The 20,788-nt window shown below is 33.8% G+C and overlaps 2 protein-coding genes across 3 annotated transcripts; one reads left to right on the top strand and one right to left on the bottom strand.

Annotated features, from left to right (window-relative positions):
- The first annotated feature begins 558 nt into the window (after positions 1–558).
- LOC131945033 (uncharacterized) lies at positions 559–11,137 on the top strand. Of its 2 annotated transcripts, XM_059306011.1 has the most exons (8): positions 4,118–4,231; positions 5,445–5,470; positions 7,888–8,600; positions 8,945–9,047; positions 9,546–9,724; positions 9,947–10,099; positions 10,318–10,440; positions 10,809–11,137. In XM_059306011.1, the coding sequence occupies exons 3-8, from the start codon at positions 7,900–7,902 to the stop codon at positions 10,987–10,989; spliced, it is 1,440 nt and encodes a 479-aa protein (XP_059161994.1). In that variant the 5' UTR covers positions 4,118–4,231; positions 5,445–5,470; positions 7,888–7,899; the 3' UTR covers positions 10,990–11,137. The 2 variants fall into 2 exon arrangements, with proteins under 2 accessions (XP_059161993.1, XP_059161994.1); XM_059306010.1 differs by lacking the exons at positions 4,118–4,231; positions 5,445–5,470 and adding an exon at positions 559–687.
- Positions 11,138–11,180: 43 nt separating this feature from the next.
- Positions 11,181–14,224, bottom strand: LOC131945034 (uncharacterized). Its single transcript, XM_059306012.1, has 6 exons — positions 13,934–14,224; positions 13,150–13,338; positions 12,818–12,988; positions 12,352–12,572; positions 12,038–12,154; positions 11,181–11,839 (listed from the first exon to the last, which is right to left on the bottom strand). Exons 1-6 carry the CDS (start codon positions 14,048–14,050, stop codon positions 11,644–11,646), a joined length of 1,011 nt encoding a protein of 336 aa, XP_059161995.1. The 5' UTR covers positions 14,051–14,224; the 3' UTR covers positions 11,181–11,643.
- Between the last annotated feature and the right edge of the window lie 6,564 nt (positions 14,225–20,788).

Below are 20,788 nucleotides of genomic sequence, written 5' to 3'. Positions count from 1 at the left end.
CACACGCGTCATCACGTTCAATAGGTGCGCAATGGTTTTTAGTCATGTAACTATTGTAAATAAAAACATGTGAAGTACTAAAAAACAATTTCATAAAAAAACGTTTTAATAACAAGATTTTATGTAATGCACTAAAAAGTAGAAAATAAATTATACACTACTATTTAATAAATTACTATACAGAAAAGCGTGGGTCTTTTCCTAAATATTAGTAAAGGTATCCAATAGACACTAAAGTGTATAATTTATTTTCTACTTTTATATATAAAAGCTTGTTAGCAAAACGTTTTTTACGAAAAAAAGTTTACATTAAAGGGAGGTGAGCTCGGTTGAACTTTTTCAATGGGAAGATTTCACGTTTATTCCCCTTAGACTATATATAACAGTAGACTGAGTTTTAGTTTTACTTGAACTGATACTTGATAGTGATGTTTTCAAGGGAAACTACTGTAAATTTGCAATGTCAACTTTTTCCTTCATCCTACGAATACCTATTACTTAAGATTCTATTTATACTAGAGAATCTAGAACTAGACTATATTTTTAATACAATGGCCTTATTTCCTTATTACTTAAGCCTAAATCTAGTTTCTATACTAGATCTATTAATAATTTAAAATTTGTCTCAAACACCGTTGAAAGTTAGAATCTTATTTCAGGATATTTTCGATTGGTTCGACTTTTATGGTACTTTCTTACTAGTAATAATATGGTTCGACTTTTATGGTAATCAGTTAGGCCAAGTTAAAAAATAAACCACTGATCAACCTTCCTGTTTAAAAGTCCAGTGTTGCTGATAACATTTTGGAAGATGTGTTGTCCCACAAGGCTGTCCACTGCACCCAATGGATCATCAAACAGTACCAGCAAGAGTGTTCATCTCCCCCATGATTGCAGATAACAGTGAAGACTTTCCGCAACCCACCTCACCTATAACTGCAACAAGCGTGCCTGGTTGAATTTTTAAGAACAGCTTCTCCAGAAGCAGACCAGGAAAAGCTTGCATCTTCTATTTTTACGTCTAATTCTGAGGACAATTATTGGAGTCTTGAGTTAAATCAAGAAGAATAATAGCTAAAAAGTGCAATTACTAAATGATTCACTACAATTAACCCATGATCACTACCACAGTAATAATACATGTACACAGGAACAATATAACATTATAATGTCGGTCAATGCTACATAACAAATCCTTGCACAAATTTTAAACTGATAAAACTACAATAGTAATAACTCTTTCATCCATTATTTGGAAAAAACGTCTGTAGTTTACCTTCATCCACAATTTTATTTAAGTTGTTAATTTCTATGTTATCAGATTGTAAAAATGTGTTGATGCGATGGACTGATGACCACATCTAGAATAGAACAAATTTGTAATTTCTATTGTGAATGATAGGAATGTAAATATTTTAGGCTGCAATCTAAAAACATCTAAATCTATTAAATTAATAAATAATAATTTTTAAAAATCAAAAAAAAAATAAAAAAAAAAAAAAAATATGGTAATCAGTTATTAATAATAAATGATGAACCTAGATAAAGGCCTACATTTCTGAATAAAATGATCATTTACTTGGATTTGATAAAATTCATGATTAAAATACTTTAAAAAAAAATCAGTTATTAATAATAATTATTAGATCTATTGTTAAGTTAACTATTATAATTAAGTATGAGACTATGCCTGGCCTGGCCCCAGCGAGAAAAGTCTCAAAGGTATTTGAGAGGTGTATAAATTCATTTAAAAATCATGCACAGCGTAGTTACAATTAATATGGTTATAAAATCCTGCCTGTCTGTTTTTTTTCGGACTTTACTAAAGATTGGATGTATTTGATGTTTATAATATTTTCGGTAACTAAATAAAAATTAAAAAAAAAAGCAAAAACAATTTGCTTTTCACGTGTAATGGCGACATAAACAATGGCATCCTGCTATTGGATAGGCCGTCATATATTTATTGTACACATTGTAAGCTAAAAATAGAAAACTAGGTCATGGGGTTTTAACCCTATCCCTACAAGGCGGGTCAAATTGACCCGACAATGCTACATTTTAGTTAATTACTGGTCAACCACTGGACCAATTGTTTTGAGCTTCTAGATATGCTTCCTACACATACATTGCTTTATTTCAACATAAAAATGAATGTTTGATTTTGCACGTGTGCATGAGGGTGAGCAGGTTTAGGTTCACTATTCCTCTCCCTACTAACATGGGTCAAATTGACCCATATACATTTATATAGAGAAAAATTCTACTAGTGTAGGGGAAAGTGGTATAAATCTATAGAAGTTTCAAACAACTTCCCTTGGGGGTAGACCTTTTGGGCTCATAAGTTTGTATCCCTTCCTGCCTTACCAAAGACACCAATTAGAAACATTTATTTCAGCGCCGAAGCACAACAATAATTTGTTCAATGATGTTGATAGCATGTTTTTAGACTCAACCTTCTTGTTACAAATGAAACTGTTGTGGATTGTTAGGTTTGGGCCTACACATAGAGAAGTTGTATTGTAAGGAGATACAAAGACATACCAACTGATGACTGCATGGGTTCATTGGATACAGTATCAATTTGAAAGCGATAAATCAGACCTGAACTTATTTTTGTTGCTGAATTTGGAAATTAGGGCCATACTGTCAATAAAGTATTTAGAATGTTGTGTAATAGGCTTTGATATAATAAAGATACAGCAGGAAGCAAATATTGATTTGTATCTATGCAGTCTTTTGCGACAAAAGCCATCTGATGAGTTAAGTTTTATGGTCCGTGGGTGTTAGACCATGTCACCTCAGACAGTCCAACCATAGTTGGGTAAAATAGGACCAACTCCTTGACTACAGCTTTGAAGCACATGGAACCATATTTTGATAAATCAATGGATATTGAAATAGAGATGACTTATGTATCAATCTCTGATAACTTTGAACTTTACATTGAACTAAGTTTTTGGCTACTAAACTGTGTCAAGCAAGCATATTGATGCCAAAATGATGACATCAAAATGGAAAGACTGCATGAAATCATCCATGTATGGCTCTAGCAATATGCCCCAATGGGCAAACTAAGTGGTAGCTAATGACCATATTTTTCAATTTGCAACTAATGTCCCCAATAAGGTGAAATATAAAGCGACAGCTATTACAAATAGACAGCAGCAGATTTACAAAATGTGTATATTGTCAAAAGAGTTTGTTCTGCCCCAAGTTGTGAGCATTGAGCACAGAGTACTATGTCCAAGCTACTGCAATTCACATTAGATCAAATAGTAGACAAAAAGAAGCCTTCTGAACCACTCACTGAGTGTTGGGCCCAATAGCGTCATCCAAACAAAAGTCATGCGAGATACGATAACATGTTAGATGGTAAAATAACTATTTGTCAAATATATAGATTCTATCTCTAGTCTATATAGCTTTACTGTGCAAACTGATAATAATTGTGATTAAGTTTTCTTGCATATGAAAAATAAATCGATAGTAAAGGTACAAGTTTTTATATTTAGTAACGTCTAGTTTTATTTATGCCTAAAAAGTATAATAATATAATACCTAAAACTAAAATTTAGTGTAGAAATGTATACACTATAATTTTAGTGTCCATTTATCATTAAAATAATAGTTATGCTATAAAAAATTTACATATGTAATAATAGTTTCTTATATAAAAAGTATACGGGTCAAAATGACCCGCCTTGTAGTCGAATACAGTGAAATAGGGTTGTAGGGATAGGGTTAAATTTGCATTGTTTTTTAAAAACTTGATCTGCAAAGTTTTGTAAACTAAGTTACTGTACAGCCAATCAATATTTGTCTTACGAAAGTGAAACATCCGGTTATAACTTAGGCTTGATGAAAATAAATAGAAATGTAGCCTTAAACTCAACAAATTATTTTCAAATTCTCTAGATTTGTAACTTTTATAGCATTTATTCTAAGAATATAAAATTTCTAAATTAATTTTAGGCTTAAGTTTTTATTTTTTATTTTTTTTTACAGTCTAAATCTAAAAAGCACGTTTTTATTCCATGTCAACAATATTATTATTAATATTATGGAAGGAATCTCGTCAACTCGCTCGCCTCCATTGTTGATTATGGGTGATTGGTAGAACCTAGATTTACTGATTTAGATCTAAAGTTACTATTTATTTTAGATCTATGATCTAGATCTAGAACCAACGTTGTTCTAGATATCCAGATGTTTCTGAATCTAGAAACATCTAATAATACTAAAACTCAACTTTGTTTACATGTTTGAATATTTATTTGTTTGTCTGATTTCTTACTGTAAGGAAACTGCTGTATATGGGGGGCTGTAAAATAGTATGTAGGTAGAGAATAATTTTTGATTGCAGACAGACTGTTAATCACACATTTTTTTAAAGACATTAATTAATTTATTGATTTATTCATATGTAGATTAACCACAATTGTTTTAAAGTTTTAGAACCATGGCTTAACTTTGACTGAATAGTGATGTTTGATAACTCATTTTTTAGTTTGTTTGTTTTTTGATTTGTTATTGGGGAGAATCTTCATTATGTGTAGAGCTGCGAAATGGTATTTTGAGTGGTAAATATTGATCCTTCTTAAACACACTGTTAATTACAAACTAATTTAAAGCCGTTAATTAATTTATTGATATATTCATGGGTAGATTAACCACATTGTATATAAAAGTTTAGAACAATGACTGTAGTAATAGTAAAAAGATATATTTTCTTTTTACAACAATGTTTTCAATTATTTTTCCTAAGGCCTACATGTGAATGATAAGGTTGACTATCAGGACCTCGCGGGGCACAGGGCAGGTGAAGTAGAGTTCACCTGTTTGTTTGTCCTAAGCATATGAAGGGATAGTGTGGTCAGAGACATGCTCGGCTGGAATCGTTTTTTTTAAACGATAAAAACATGTCTGAGACTTGGCGGGACACTGGGCAGGTGAAGTAGAGTTGAGTAGGTCACCTGTGACGTCAGTATATGAAGGGATAGTCCGAAATCGTTGTTTTCGGTGTTTTTAAAAGATAAAAAACATATGTTTGAATGTGGGGTCTGTTTTTGTGACGATAAGTGACACTGCAGTAGCGTAGCGAGGAGGGTGGGGCGGGGGGGGGGGACATGTCGCCCGGGCGCCGACCTTAGGGGGCGCCAAAATGGGTTGGAAAAATAAAATGAAAGGTTGAGGGGGTGCAAATCGAAAGTTTGAGGTGGGGGGGGGGTGCAAATAGAAATCTTGAGATGGGGGGGGGGGGGGTGGTGCACATCGAAAGTTTGAGGGGGTGCATATCAAAATCTTGCCGGGGGGGGGTTCAAATCTAAAAGTTTGTCCCCGGGCGCAGAAAAGGGTCGCTACGCCTCTGAGTGACAGACGTGATGTTTTTGGATGGATGACCCCCGAAACCCAGTTATCCAACGGGTGACGGGTAGTCTAGTAGGATCTAAAATTCGGATTCTTAATAGTAAGTTAATAGTAAGTTAATGATCTAAAAATAATCTAGATCTAGATCTAGGCCTATATCTAGAATCTAGACTAGATCTACTATCTAGTAGATCTACTCTTTACAGAGGAGTAGCGATGGGGGGGCAGGGGGTTACATATGTCTTCGGGCGCCGACCTTAGTGGGCGCCAAAGTTGGTTGTAAAAACAAATTAAAATGTCATTTTAGCTGCATTTTTGCATTAAAAACAGTTGGGGGTGAAAATAGAAAGTTTGAAGGGGGGGGGGATACAAATTGAAAGTTTGAAAAGGGGTTACAATTTGAAAATTTGCTCCCGAGGGGGGCGCCAAATTGAAAGTTTGTCCTTGGGCGCTGGGAAGGGTCGCTACACCTCTGACTCTTTATTCAATATAATATTGAAGTGCTAGGCAGGGCCCATAAAATATAAGTTATATAAATTATTATAAAAACAGCACCTGTTGTTTGCTCCATAATTCATAATACAAACTTAGTTCTCTACTAGTCTAAATGTTAAAAAATAATTATTTTTAAGAGTAGAACTAATAATTTCAATTTAATAATCAATGACATTTATTAGGGCCTACTGATTAAGGCCTATTTAAATTTATTATTTACTAATAAAAAATTAATATGATTTAATTCATGCATAGTAGTAATAGTACTACAGTAGGGCATAATTGTTTTGAATTAATTAAAAGGATCACCAATGATCATGCAATTTCATTACATTTTATCTTTACCCTCAATATAATATTATAAAGTTAAAATTATATCTCAATTTTCCAATGGCATATCTCTCTTCAATTTTCATCCTATCCACAACTCAGATAATAAAATAAAATAATTATCCTATTAAAATAATTCAACTAAACTTATTTTTCATCATTTTAGTTTGTAACAAAATGAAATATAAAGCTAGTTGACATTTATTTAAAATGTTTAAAAAACAACAATATGTTGTTACACTGCTTTAACACTTTCAAGTTTACATTCCAACTCATTGGACTTGTGGCCAGGGGGTGGAGTGCTTGACTGCCAACCTGGAAGTCTTGAGTTCAGACTTCTGACTTAATTTGTAGTATGTCTAGGCGGAGGCCAACCTGACTCATAGAGGAAGCGCTTGTTATGTTGTGTGATTAGGGGGAGAGGATTCAGTGTGACGTCACAATTTTGCATTTTAAAAAAGTAATGTTATAGACTGAATTTTAGCCATCTTATGTTTTAGAAAACTGCTTGTAACAGTTTGTAAATTGTAATAGAAATTGATTAATACACTCTATTTTTACCAAGAGCAATTTTGAGGGGGAAGGGGTGGGGGTGAACTCTCCTTCATCTACCCAGGTTAAAAAGGGTAACTTTTACATTTCACAGAATTCCAGAACAACAGAGGGATAGAATATTTAAACTATTGTTTTATATGTATTATCTATATATATAATTCTCTTCTGGGAGACGCTAGAAAACAAGCTGTAAATGCGCTCCCTACCACCCCCACCCCTACATGGTCTTAGTGAGCTGTGTTCACTCTAAATGTTTACAAGCAGAGCCGGGTTTAGTGACGACTATTAGGGGCAGATAATTTAGTTTGAAACTATTTTAAACGTAGGGGGGGGAGGAAGGGGGGTTGGTCCTTAACGTGCTACTTATAGTGTTTTAAAGAAATATTTTCAGTGGCAGCGTTGGTACCGTCAAATTCACAAATTATGAAAAGAGAAAAAACAACTAAATAGCGGCGTATGTTATGCCGCGGGCCGCCTCGTTACTTATAACTAAACTAGAATCCCCCACCATATAGCAAAGAAAGTAAAAACTTTGAGAAAAGGAGATAATTTTTAATTGAATTTCCATACATTGATTTTATTGGCCTATTAAAATTATCTATGCATCCTAAAAAAAATAGTACTCTTGGACTGGAAACAACATACCCAGACCAAATAATATTGATATGTACATCATTAACATGTTATTTGTGGGTAGTTTTTATGACAAAGAGTGACATATTGTATAAACTGGCAACCAACATCACCAGCCAGACACTAAAGTTGAACCCCAATTACACGTTGACATAAGACTGTCACAAAAAAATCTGGTGTTAAGAAGTTAAAGTGTATATATATATACAATAATATATATATATATATATATATATATATATATATATATATATATATATATATATATATATACATATATATATATATATACATATATTCAAAACCTGCTGCTGCTGGAATCAATGGTTAAGTGCAAAGGAATCTGGAGAGCTGTTGATGGCAGGAGTATGGTTTAGGTCTTGGAGGGTCAAGCTTTTGTTATATCACAAGTTTTTTGTCTGTGCCGTTGAAAAAAATACTATTTTGTAAAGAATCCTACTCAAAATGTATTGTATAATTGTTAAATATATATCTATTTTTTAGATTTCAATACCAATGGCCAGTCCTGAAAAATACAGTTATTTTATTGCCAAGTGTATGAATTTAGAGAGTTTGCACAAGTGCATACATTCAGGAATTTGGGCATGCCAGGAGAGAAATAATCCACCACATCCTTTAGATTTACTGATTTCTGCACATCAAAATGGCCCTGTTATAATCATCTTTAGTGTTAACAATCAACGTGGTTGGCATGGGTACTCTGAAAGTTTGTTTGATTCAAAGCTTAACAAGTGTTCACCAGAATCAGAGCAAGATGATTCCTATATATGCAAACAAGAAGATAGCACAAATCCATTAGATATACAGCACTTAGAACCATCAGTAAATATTACTAAAAAATGGCATTATTTTCATGTGAAGTGGTTAAAACACTTTCTGTCTATTTCAAAGCAAGCTTGCTTGAGTTTTGAATCAACACATCATTTATTACTGAAGGAGGGCAACTCAGTAAATAATGCTAGAAACTGGCAACAGTTAAGTGAAAGTGTTGGGCGTGAACTTTGTAATTTGATAGATCAACGTTTGAATAAACTTCACATGGATAGACAATTGAAGGAAGAAGCTAAAAAGAAACCATCATTTTTCAAAGATGAAGAAAATGATGTTAGCATTAATGGGCACTGGGCTTCTGTCATTGAAAAAGTGCAAGCTGAACTTGGCAAATTGCATCTGGTTTGTCCCTTTGGAAGTCAAAGGTTAGCTATAACTTTTTATGTTCTTGAAGAAATATCTTACAAAGTAGGTTATGAATAAGATTAGAACCAGGTTTCAGGTTAAAGAACTGGTAGCTATACTTGCAAATGAGTAGCCTTAAATGCATCCTGCTACCATGTAAATAATGTCATTTTTCAGTTAGGTTTCTGTTTTGAAAGTAAAACCATCATTTAAGTGACACTATAACTATGTTGATAACTTTAGATTTGTGTTAAGTTTGTTTTTACTTGACTGGTTGTATTTAATGTACTATAAAACTAAACTAAGTAAACTTCTTGAAATAGATGAATGTGCATTCATTAAAATATTTTGTACTTCGGCTCAGATATAATTGCAGTGTTCAAGGGAGTGATAGTGATGTTTTTATTGTTTACCAAGCTAAAACTACTCAGGTTTTAAGCTTAAGTCCACCAAGGCAGACTATTAAGGTTAGTTTAATGATAAATGCGAATGTTAAAAATTTATTGAATATATATATGGAGTTTGTAATACAATATATTTAAAACATAAAATTTATATATTTGTTTCTTTTATTCTAAAATTTATCAAGGTTACTTAGACAATATATATTAAATTTGTTTTACTTCAGTGTAAATATTTCATATAAAGATGAGACATTTTTTAACCTGGTGGTCCTTTAAGTAGATGAAATTTCTGCTTCTGTGACCTCTATGAAGGCAAAGTTTGGTTAGCACTATGTCCATATATGCCTTTACTTCCCTATGAACCTATAAGGGACATTCTGCATACTCAAGTCTGTGATCAAATTGAGACTTTTGGTTGAGTGCTCTACCCTCCAATCATGGCGCCCCAAATTTTAAATATGTAATTATATTAAAAATCTGGATTTTAAAAAAATACTCCAGGAAAATCGATGCTAGTTAGTTTTTGTTTAAGATTAGTTGTAAATTACATTTTATATTTAGAACAGCGAGAAAGAAAGCATGGATTATACTGTTCTTGAAATTCAACGATATTGTGAACTATTGGCTTCTGGGGATCCAAGGTGCATTGAAACATTGTTTTTAGTGAATACAGAAACACTAGTTGTGGCTTCAGAAGAATGGAAAAATCTCTGCACCTTTAGACAACTTTTTCTTACAAGGTAAACTCAACTATTTAAAATTATGTCTTTAAAGTTCTAAATTAAACTTATAAATATTTTTTCTTAGTTCTAATTTTTGATAAAATGAATATGTATTAAAGAATATCAAACTAAATGCAAATCAATAAAAAAAAATCATCTGAACAAAGATTTCCATAATTTTTAAAATACTTATTTTTCAAATAATGTTTATTTCACTATCCCTTCTTTACATACTACTAGATCCTGCTTTGATAAATATATGAAAGAGGCACAGGGTAACACAGGCTTAAAGCAGCTTCAGAAATGGAAAGAAAGCAATAAAGAGTTGCAAAAGCTGACACCAAAACTTAATAAGTTAGGCTACATTGCACTTAGGCTGTTACAAAATGCAAGGTAAGTTTATGTTAGCACAGAGAGAAGTTTTTATTTTAAAAAGTATGGGATTTTTTAAAAAATATTTCTGTTAATAGATGTAAAAAGATTATAATAATTAAAAAATTAACAAATACTTTTTTTTAAAAATCTTTTCTATTTCTTTATATAATAATGTTTTATTGATTTTAAAATTTGTTTGTTAATTTACTTAAGTTTACTATTCTTTTGCTTTTCAGAGATATGGTTTCATTCCACACACTGAAGGTGTTCAGAGATTGTGATTCTATAGAGAGAAAAGAATTGCTTGATGTTCGTCAAGGCTTATATAATTACTCTGATTACTTTGCCCTTGTAGAAAGGTTAGATTTAGTGAAAAGGTGGATTAACTACTGGTTTAATAAAAATGATAATCTGAGTAATGAGGCAAAGCACTGTGCTAACAATTCTACTTCCTTGTATTTGTACCCTGTGGCCATAAATCTCCTGATACTTGATACTTTACCCTAATCTTATCAATAATTTTACCACTATTATAAATATACTATTTCCCATTTAGATTTTTAATCATATGGAAATAATTAGGCTTACCATAATATTCCTTTAGCATATACTGAAAAAATCTTGCTATAAAGGATAAAATCACTAAAATTTTACTAAAATTATAATCTTGACTGCCTATACTTAACATTGCCATTATTACAACTGAAAGTTAATATTTTGTTCACAGATATCTTAGTGAGATAGCTGATCAAGAAATCTGTTTTAAAATGCATACTGATGATGATGTCAAGAGTAAAGTTGACCACTGGCTAATAACTTGCAGGATACAAGACCTTCAACTACATCCACCTGTCATTTGTAATCAAAACAGCACATCAACAACTTTGAACACTTTCCCATGCATGTAATAAAAAAAAAAATGGCCTGTTATTTTTAGAAAATGAATTTATTTAGCATTTAATCTGTGATACATTTGTATGCTAATGTATTTGCATATCTCAATAATTTATTAAAATCACTTTTTCAAAAAATAATATTTTTTATTTTTGGAAAAAAGCAGTGAAAGAAAATGTTCAATTATTCATAAAACATTTTATTCAAATAAAAATTCATTCTTTCAAAATAAGTTTTACTAATTTATTTATTAGCAAAAAGAAAAAAAAAAACAACCCTTTAAACTGTGATAATTGTAATAGCTTATCTCAGCAGTTAGTATGTTTGTATAAACAAAATATCACATACATATGTACAAAAGTGTATATTATATAATACTGTGACACGTACATATTTAACAAAGTGTATAATCTTAAAAAATTCAAATTTGTTGATTATTTAAAAAATTTCTTTAACCACACAAAGTTCTTTAATGTGTTTTTACAAATCTTAAACTCATTACCTTAATTATCAGAAAAATGATGTTGTGGTGTGAATAAAAGAATATTTTGTAATGTAATTAAATAAAAACTTAAATTTTGAAAACAGCAATATAAAACCTGATAAAACAAATAATAAACTAAAGGCCCACACCTAGCTGACAAGACAACATGGTAAAACATTTAAAATCATTTTGACACAGTTATAGGCCTTCTACTTCCAATATTTTGATATTCTGTGTCATACATTTTAGGTGCTGTATATATAGACTTTGTTCCAGGTGCTGGTAACTTGAATGGCGTATCCACAGGGCAATAATAATTCTCTTTCATGTTGACATGTGATGGGAATTGGTATGAATCATCATACAGAGTTTTAAGTCCACTGAAAACAAAGAAAATTATTAAAAATCCATTAGACATTGATCTTGATAAGAATACATTATGTGGTAACATGTCATATTCTAGTAAATACAAAACAACTATCTTTGCATTTTAATGTTATTATATTAATATGATTAATAAATCAATAAAAATCTCCAAAAGAAAAAAGGTGAAAATTGATATCAATAATAATACTTACCCGTGTGGAACAGGTATGGCTGATTTTGGTATACGAGGGATTCTTGTAGCAGTTGGAAATATCATTTCATCTCTCATAGGTAGTTTATCTCTTGGAACATTATCTTTAGGTAATGGACTAAATGGGAAAATTTAAAAAGAAAACATTAAGCAGAAAGCAACAAGAAGACTCATGAACAAAAATATTTGTTTTAAATAAATTGCAACGTTTTATAAACATGTTAAAATGAATACACTGTTACATTTTATTTATTTTTAATGCAAGACAACCAATTCTGGATAAAATAGAAAAGAGTTGCCGATCAAAAAGCTTACTTGTGGTGCAATCCATGACCCCAAGCCTTAGGATAATTCTCACACTCCCAATAAGTAGGGATATCCTTCTTTGAATAGTCATTTAACTCAGCAGGTGTAAACATCCTGTGATCTCGCTGAGTTGTGGACAGGTACGGGTCCAAAATATTTAGTATTCCCTTGTCCTTAACATAAAATGGTTTTCCTTGCAGCTTAGGGTTCTGTGTACTGGCAGCGCCAACCTAAACAAAATATATTCATCTAGTTGGATCAGTTTCATCAATGACACACACCAAACCATAATACATGCAGCATAAATCTTGCAACAAAACTAAAGCATTCCAACTCACTTATATTAAGACATTGCTTATAATTTAGTACAAATACTTTTTTTGTGATTTAGAGTTTCATAAAAAGATTCTTTATCAACATTGGATCAACTGCACTGAAATATTAAGACTAAATCTATTAATAATTAAAAAAGTACCTTAGACGGTCCTTCTTTGTGGTGGTCTTGTAGTATAAAATTTTGTGGATAGTATACTTCTTCAAATTTGTATTTATCTTTGACTTCGGGTTGTTTTGCTTGATACTGATCTTTCATTTCACTAAGTTGATTTCCCATAGTTAATGGACGTCGCCACCCACCTTGCCCTAACTGAGAAAATTCTCAAATTCAGTCTTCAGAAGCTGGTACAATGAATGAAATAGCTTGTCAAGGCTAATTTACAATACATTGGTGACAGCAAAAAAAGAAAATATGTCACATAAAAAAATAAGTAAAATTCTCATTATGAAATTAATCTCTCTGTAAAATACCTTTTCAGTCAGATCTTTCATATATGTTACATTCCAGTGACCAGGTGCTTTTTTATGTTCTGGATCTTTGTACAGAAGTCCAGGATATTTGCGGTCAAAGAAGTACTCATTTGTGGTTAAAAATGGCTTATCTTTTGTCACCTCATCTTCTTTTGCCAGAGTAGGAGGAAGAGGTTCCCTAAGCAAGGTCTAAAAATACATTTTCAGAAAGAATGTTTAATAATTAAATTCTTGACCTATAGATGCCTTTTTGTTAAATAATAAAATTGTAGGCTTTAACTATTGTAGGTTTTAATAACTTCATCTGATGTTTTTAATTTAAATTGCTGCACTTTTAACTGATCTTTAGACTAGACACATGAAATAGTACACATACATAATGGGTAACAGACATCTATGGAGCTAAGTAAAATATGGTTGTATCTAGTCACATGTTAACTAAGCAATTCATTTTATAATTAAACATTCCATGACTGTCGCAAAAATAGAGAACGCTACTAAAATTTCTTTGTAGAACATCAGTTCCATAAGTCTACTTCAATATAGGAGGGGTGTATTACAGTCATCAAAAAATCACAAGTGTTTGATGTGCATTTTTATTTTCATGACTTAAAAATGCTGTTGTGTTTGTTGTAACCTGCAGGTGCAATTATTTATCATAATTAGTATTCTATTATAAAGACTCATTGGTGGAGTCATTAGTCACCATTGCAAGTGATGTACAATTTTTAAACAGCTTTATTACATTTTCATCATTTATTTATATTACTTTAATTGGGCATACCTTGAAGTCAGAATCTGGGAAAAAGTACCCGGGTCTGTAGTGATGACCAACACCCGTGCTTGTGAGCTGCCAATTTTTGGCATCTTGTCTGTTTGAATATTTTACTTCTTGGTGCATTTTTAACTTTTAAATGTAAATATAACTGATATTAAGAACCTTAAAGGAGACTAAATAATCCACAGAACCATGTAAGAAAGTTTAATCTTACAAATAAAGTCTGCATCTAATGCATTTAAATGGACATCTTATTTTTATAAACTAGTGTAATGTAATAGCTGATGCCTGTATTGGGTTGCTAAGCACAACAAATTTTGTTAACTTCCGGTAAAGTTGCTTCCGGTAATGAGGCGGTGTAAAAGAAATATTAGAACTCCGAAAACATAGTAACATTTGTTTTTCTTTTCCCCACAAGTTTTATCTGTACTTATGATTAATCATAACATATAGATATATATTTAAACTGATCTAACACAACTGTAAAAGCCTATACTCGCGTACCATTGCGCGTGCTACTCAGTGTTTTTTCCAGCCTTTTTTTTTCTCTGGAAGGGGGGGGGGCACTTGAAATTATCGGGGGGGGGGGGGGGGGGTAGTGTCTAAAATTATCGGGGGGTGTGGGCGTACACTGTTAAAAGTATATATTTTCTATATAAATCCCAAAATTCCATTTCGTTCACGGGAGGGGGGGGGACGGTAGACTTTTACGGGGGGGGGGGGGGCTCAGCCTGGAAGAAACTCTCTGGTGTTCAAGGACACGCGTTATGATAACATTCAATAATCAATTACTACCACCATATTTTCACCACTACTCCTGGTTTGATTGAGCAATTGAATGTAGGGCAGTGGTGTCATATATATATATATATATATATATATATATATATATATATATATATATATATATATGCGTGTGTGTGTAAGCTTTAATCACTGCAGACTTACGAGTAACGATGTTTATATCTTGGTCTGTTAATAATGCAGCTGGATGTAGTATTGTTGGCACGTTTATGTCTTGGTGTCAATCCCAACTCTTGTAATAATTGTCGATTTTTACTTAAAAGACTGTTTAACTTTAATTAATCATTAAAAAAGCATTTTTCTTCTGTACATTTTGCATTTTTTTGCATTGGTGTCACCCCCTAAATGGTGTCTCCCGGTCCGCATCCCCCCCCGCCCTCGCTACGCCTCTAGTGTAGGGTGCTCTTTAAAACGAATGTAGGTGCCAAAGTGCTAACACGGGAGCCCGGGGTGTTCAATATCACCTTGCCGCTGCGGTTTGAAAGTTGAGTCAAACAGTACACCTAACCCAAGGCGGTACAACGGGCGGGCCACACCAGATGAAACCGTTGAGGGGAGAAGGGGGGGGGGTTGGGTACACCAAAACGAAAAAATGCCGTAATTTCAAAGAAAAAAGTGTTATTCCTTTGCATTAATGAATTGCTATAGAAAATGTATCATTAAACAGATATTCGAAAGAGATAAATCGTTCACCTTACTTCACTGAGGTAGCTAAGCTTTTTTTACGTAGGCTTCACAGGCTGATAAAATCCGATTAGGTAATGAAGCTTACATTGGCAACATTTGAAACGGGGGGGGGGGGGGGGGGTGACATTAAGACGAACTATTCGTATTTTACTATGCTTATTTAAGTTAGAAAATTCAACAGCAATTTAGTAAAGGAAATGCGATTGCGTATAAGTAGGAAAAGGGTAACACCAAATAGATAAATGGCATGTTACAAACTAAAAGTGCATCTTAGAAATCTTTACAGGCCTAAAACTATTCAAAGTGTTAAAATCATTATTAACAAGTTACATTTGTTTTCTGAACACTTTTACGTTCAAACAATTTTACAACCTCATCTATATGCTTTTTAATGGGTTAAGCTGCTCATCCAAACTTTCTCAAAGCAGACATTCAGCCATATGGGATTGGGAACAGAAAATACATTTGGGTGATGTATAACATTGCTTTACACGTTATGAACAATTGTTTGACTATCCCTTACTTTGTGCGTTGCAACTTGTGTGCACGGTTTTTTACTGGAGCTGCTATTAAAATTACATTGTAGTGCTGAGTGGCATTGAAACCATGATGTAACCATGATGTGTGTTAAGTCAAAGTTTGTCATGAAAACGGAAATTTCAGTTCATAATTTAGTAGATGTTTTGGCTTGATGAACAGAAATGTTCATATTATGTAGTTTTGAAGATTTTTACCTCCCCCTCCCCTCAGCCACACGTCGTCACAAAAAGCCAGACCGCCCATAAAATGACGTCAAACCTCAGCCTACAACCCCAGTGTTTCTTCTAGACTTTTTTCTCCGCTGGGGGGCACTTGAAATTTTCGGGGGGGGGGGGGGGCGGACACTGTTAAAAGTATATATTTTCTATATAAATTATATAAATTTCATTTCGTTCGGGGGGGGGGGGGGGGGGGGGGGGGTAAAAAAAATGAGATGCCTGGAAGAAACTCTGTACAACCCCCCCTCCTCATAATTGCTGTTGAATTTTTCTTAAAACATTGATATTTTTCCAAAATCTTCTCAGAGCTCTGTCAACACATGAGAGTATTTTGATCAATTCCTATTACAGCTTATTATAATAGATTGACGACAGAAGCCTGTGGTTGTATATAACACATTTAATGGGTCTAACTACTTCACGATGGTAACACACAGAGAGAGGACGGACGGAAGTACACAAGGGACATCACTCAAGATAACAATATTATAAATATAACTAATACAGGAGAGTGAGTTCCCTTGACCTCACAATTATTTCAATCTATTACATCCCTTTACCCTTAGAACACAATAACACATCTCTCAATAGAACAATTGATAGTATCCTAAAATCACCAATTATATTGTAACATGAACACTATGGTAGATTACATCCTTACAAACAATGCACAATATGCTACAACATAATCAAAATACAAAACAATGATGTCAAAGTCCTTTTGACCCTTAAAATCATAGGTCTAACTTATTTGGGACTTTGATTGTCCTGTTTGACCTTCTCAGTGGCCTTTGATTTGGTGACTCAAGATTCTGACCATCTGGATTCTCTATCTCAGGAGGTCTAGGATTTAAATCATTAACTCCAGAATTTACATTTTCTGACTCCAGACAACTTGGTTCACTCATATCAACAGAACTTGGTTGTAGAACAAACTGAGTTGGTGTGAACTGTTCAGATTTGGTGGGATTGGCAGATTCACACTTATTATCTGCACAAGTTATTTTTAACTTTATAAGGCACAGGTCCTGTACCTTGAACAATTTGACCTGGTATCCATTTTTCCTTTCTCCCATAATTTCTTAGATACACATTCTTATTAACACCAAATTCTCTTTCAATGGATGAGTTGTCATGATTTAATGGAACTATTTTTGAATTGGCATCTGAAAGTATTAAATGGCAAAAATCTTTTTTCTTTTCTTTTGATGTTACCCTTTTAGTTTCTGTAAGTGCTAATGATGTTAGCAAAGTTGTTTGATGATCACATTCCTTCTTACTAATGTATTCTCTTTAAAACATTTGAAATTGCCATATCACCATAATCATTTATTAAGTTACAAATACTTTGTTTAGGTAGCTCTGACTGATAATGGACTGCATCTTCTCCATCTTTTATATTATCTTCACAAAGGGTTTTATTTCTTATTTAATATGGCCTTAAGTCATCATTCACAGACTCTTCAGGCCAACCATTCTTACAGTACTCATATACTTTTATTAAGCACTTATCTTTTTGTGTTTCTCTTTTAATATCATTCACATTTATATTGGAGTTATCCATGATAGTGAAGAGAACAAATACATCTTCTGGTACATAGCTCAGGCTTTGGTTTTTTAAAGGTAATCTACTAAGACTATCTGCACTATTCTCAGATCCAGGTTTGTATTTCAATTCATAATTGTATGCAGTTAGTGTGATAGCCCATCTTTGAATTCTTGGTGAGGCATGCTCAGGTAGGGTTTTGTTTTCTCCAAATAAACCTAGCAATGGTTTATGATCTGTAAAGATGGTGAACTTCCTACCAAACAGAAACTTATGAAATTTCTTAACACCAAAAATGATGCCTAAGCCTTGCCTATCTAACTGAGAATAATTTTTCTCAGCCTGGTTCAAAGATCTGCTGGCAAAAGCAATGGGTCTGTCACCCTTCTCATCCATGTGGGACAAGACTGCTCCTACACCATCTGGTGAAGCATCACATGTCAATACAAGTCTTTTCCCTGGGTCATAGTGAGTTAGTAAGGTGTCAGAAGACAAAGCCTCTTTTGCTGTATTAAAAGCAGCTTCTTGACTCTTGTTGTTTACCCCAGTGCCAAGTTGCATTTTTCTGTAGCAGCTTGTACAGTGGTGATAGTTTACCAGACAGATTCCCTATGAACTTTGCATAGTAATTTATCAAGCCCAAAAAAGCTCTTAGTTGTTGGGTATTTTCAGGTTTGGGTGCTTCTTTAATGGCTTTAGTTTTCTCAGGTTGAGGTCTGATACCTTGCTTGCTTAATATATAACCAAGAAAACTAATTTCTGTCAACATGAATTGACATTTATCTTTGTTTATCTTTAAACCTTTTTCACCAACAATTTTCAATACTTTATCAAGTGTTTTAAGATGTTCAGTGTCATTCTTACCAGTTATGTACACATTGTCAAAGTACACACAAACATTTGGAATATCCTTAAAAATACTGTCCATGACAGCTTGGAAAATTCCAGGGCTAGATGATATGCCAAAACATAGTCTTTCATATTGGTAGAGTCCTTTATGTGTGTTTATTGTCGTATAGACTTTTGAATCTGGATGCAGTTCTAGTTGAGTGTAAGCATGACTAAAGTCTAATTCAGTGAATTTGTCTCCTCCTGCCAAATTCAAAGAAATTTCCTCAATGTTAGGTATAGGGTACCTATTTAGCTCTATTTGCTTATTCAGTGTAGTTTTATAATCTCCACAAATTCTTATAGAACCATCCTTCTTTAACACTGGCACCAGTGGCGTAGGCAGGGGGGGGTTAGGGGGGGTCATAACCCCCCCCATAGACCCCTCGGTATATATAAAAAGTATGAGGGGGGGTGCAAATCGAAAGTTTGAGGGGGGGTGCAAATCGAAAGTTTGAGGGGGGGGGGTGCAAATCGAAAGTTTGAGGGGGGGGTGCAAATCGAAAGTTTGAGGGGGGGGGGGTGCAAATCGAAAGTTTGTCCCCGGGTAAAAATTGGAACCCCCCCCTTGAGACGATCCTGGCTACGCCACTGACTGGCACAATGGGTGTCGCCCAATCGGAATAGTCTACCTTCTTTATAATGCCATTAGATTCCAATCTACTTAGCTCATTTTCAATTTTATTCCTCATTGCATAAGGTGGAACTCTAGCTTTGCAGTATCTTGGATTTGTATCTTTAATGCTTAACTTCACTGTTCTATCATTTAGTAATCCAGAGTTACCAAAAACACATTTATTTTCAGATATTACTTTATCTAGTGAAGTAAGACTAGATTCTTTTACATTCTTCAATGAACAAATACTCTCCCAATTTAACTTAAGATCACTTAACCAGTTCCTACCTAGTAATGGCGGTCCATTTCCTTCAACCACAAGAAGAGGAAGTTTAACACTTTGACCATTATAACTTACATGAACCATACACTCTCCTATTACCGGAACATTGTCACCAGTGTATGTTGTTAAACACTTGTGACATGGCTGTAGAGGCACTGATCCTCCTGTGACAGCGTCAAAATCTTTCTTTGTTATGACTGTTAGAGATGCTCCAGTGTCAAGTTGGAAGCTGATGCTCTTACCGTTGATATTAACTGGTACATTGATGGGAGCATGACTTATTGATTTCACAGAGAACAGGCTGAAATCCGGCTGCGAATCAGTTTGAGCATTTTCACAGGTAGAGTGGTTCATTGGTTGGGTTAGGTAGTCTTGGTGAGAGTTAACATAGTGCTGCTTTTGGTTGCGGTACTGTCTTGACTGGCTAGATTTAGCAACAGACGAAGACTTTGCAAAGCAGGCCTTGGCAATGTGACCTTGCTTACCGCACTTATAACAAGTTGCAGACTTGAACTTGCACCGATGAGATGCATGGGGACCTTTGCATCGATGACATTTTTGATAATTATTACTAGATTTAGATCTAGGATTTGAACGAGCAGGCTGTTTAGCATAAGTTGGAATGCTCTGATGGGGTTGATGTTTATCGACTAACCTGCTGTTTACTGCATGGATCCCTGAAGGCGTTAGAGATTTCGCCGCATCTGATGACTGCTGGTATGAAGTTGCAAGTTGTATTGCTTTTTCTAATGTTAGATCTGACTCGAGCAGCAACTTTCTTTGAATATCAGGGCTGTTTACACCTGTCACAAACTTTTCACATAGTCTGTCAGACAGCGTATCGCCGAATTCACAAAATCTACTTAAATGACGTAAAGCAGCAACATATTCTGATATTGACTCGTTTGGTTGACGAGTCCTACTGTCAAATCTAGCTCGACATAGAAACTTTGAAGGGGTAGGCGCATGGTGGTCTGTTAGCAATTTGCTCAGCTCGTTAAAGCTCTTGGTAGTTAGACTAGCTGGTGTGCATAAGTCTTTTAGTAGCCTAAATTGTTGAGGCCCTATGACTGTTAACAAAACAGCTCTCTTTTTGGCTTCTATCGTCACGTCGTTAGCTTCTAGGTAAAAGCTTAACCTCTCTAGGTAATCTTGAATGATTTCATCATTCGCATCAAATTCTTTTATTTGGCCATACAGCGCCATAATTCTAGAAATAATTAGCTAATAAGCTCTAGCAAACCTCTTTTTTGCGTAAGTAGGTGCTCTTTCTAGTAGA

Source organism: Physella acuta, unplaced genomic scaffold (genome assembly GCF_028476545.2).
Source record: "Physella acuta isolate Inbredline_101_S28 unplaced genomic scaffold, ASM2847654v3 ptg000519l, whole genome shotgun sequence".
Lineage (NCBI taxonomy): Eukaryota > Metazoa > Mollusca > Gastropoda > Physidae > Physella > Physella acuta.
This window is presented reverse-complemented; position numbering and strand designations above follow the sequence as displayed.

Excerpts from the sequence above, each read along its gene's own strand:
- LOC131945034 (XM_059306012.1), bottom strand. The coding sequence starts at position 14,050 with ATGCACCAAGAAGTAAAATATTCAAACAGACAAGATGCCAAAAATTGG. Across the intron at positions 12,573-12,817 it reads ACAAAGAAGGACCGTCTAAG|GTTGGCGCTGCCAGTACACA; the intron begins GTACTTTTTTAA and ends TATTTTGTTTAG. Across the intron at positions 11,840-12,037 it reads GCCATACCTGTTCCACACGG|TGGACTTAAAACTCTGTATG; the intron begins GTAAGTATTATT and ends CTTTGTTTTCAG.
- LOC131945033 (XM_059306010.1), top strand. Across the intron at positions 9,048-9,545 it reads CACCAAGGCAGACTATTAAG|AACAGCGAGAAAGAAAGCAT; the intron begins GTTAGTTTAATG and ends TTTTATATTTAG. Across the intron at positions 10,100-10,317 it reads AGGCTGTTACAAAATGCAAG|AGATATGGTTTCATTCCACA; the intron begins GTAAGTTTATGT and ends TTTGCTTTTCAG.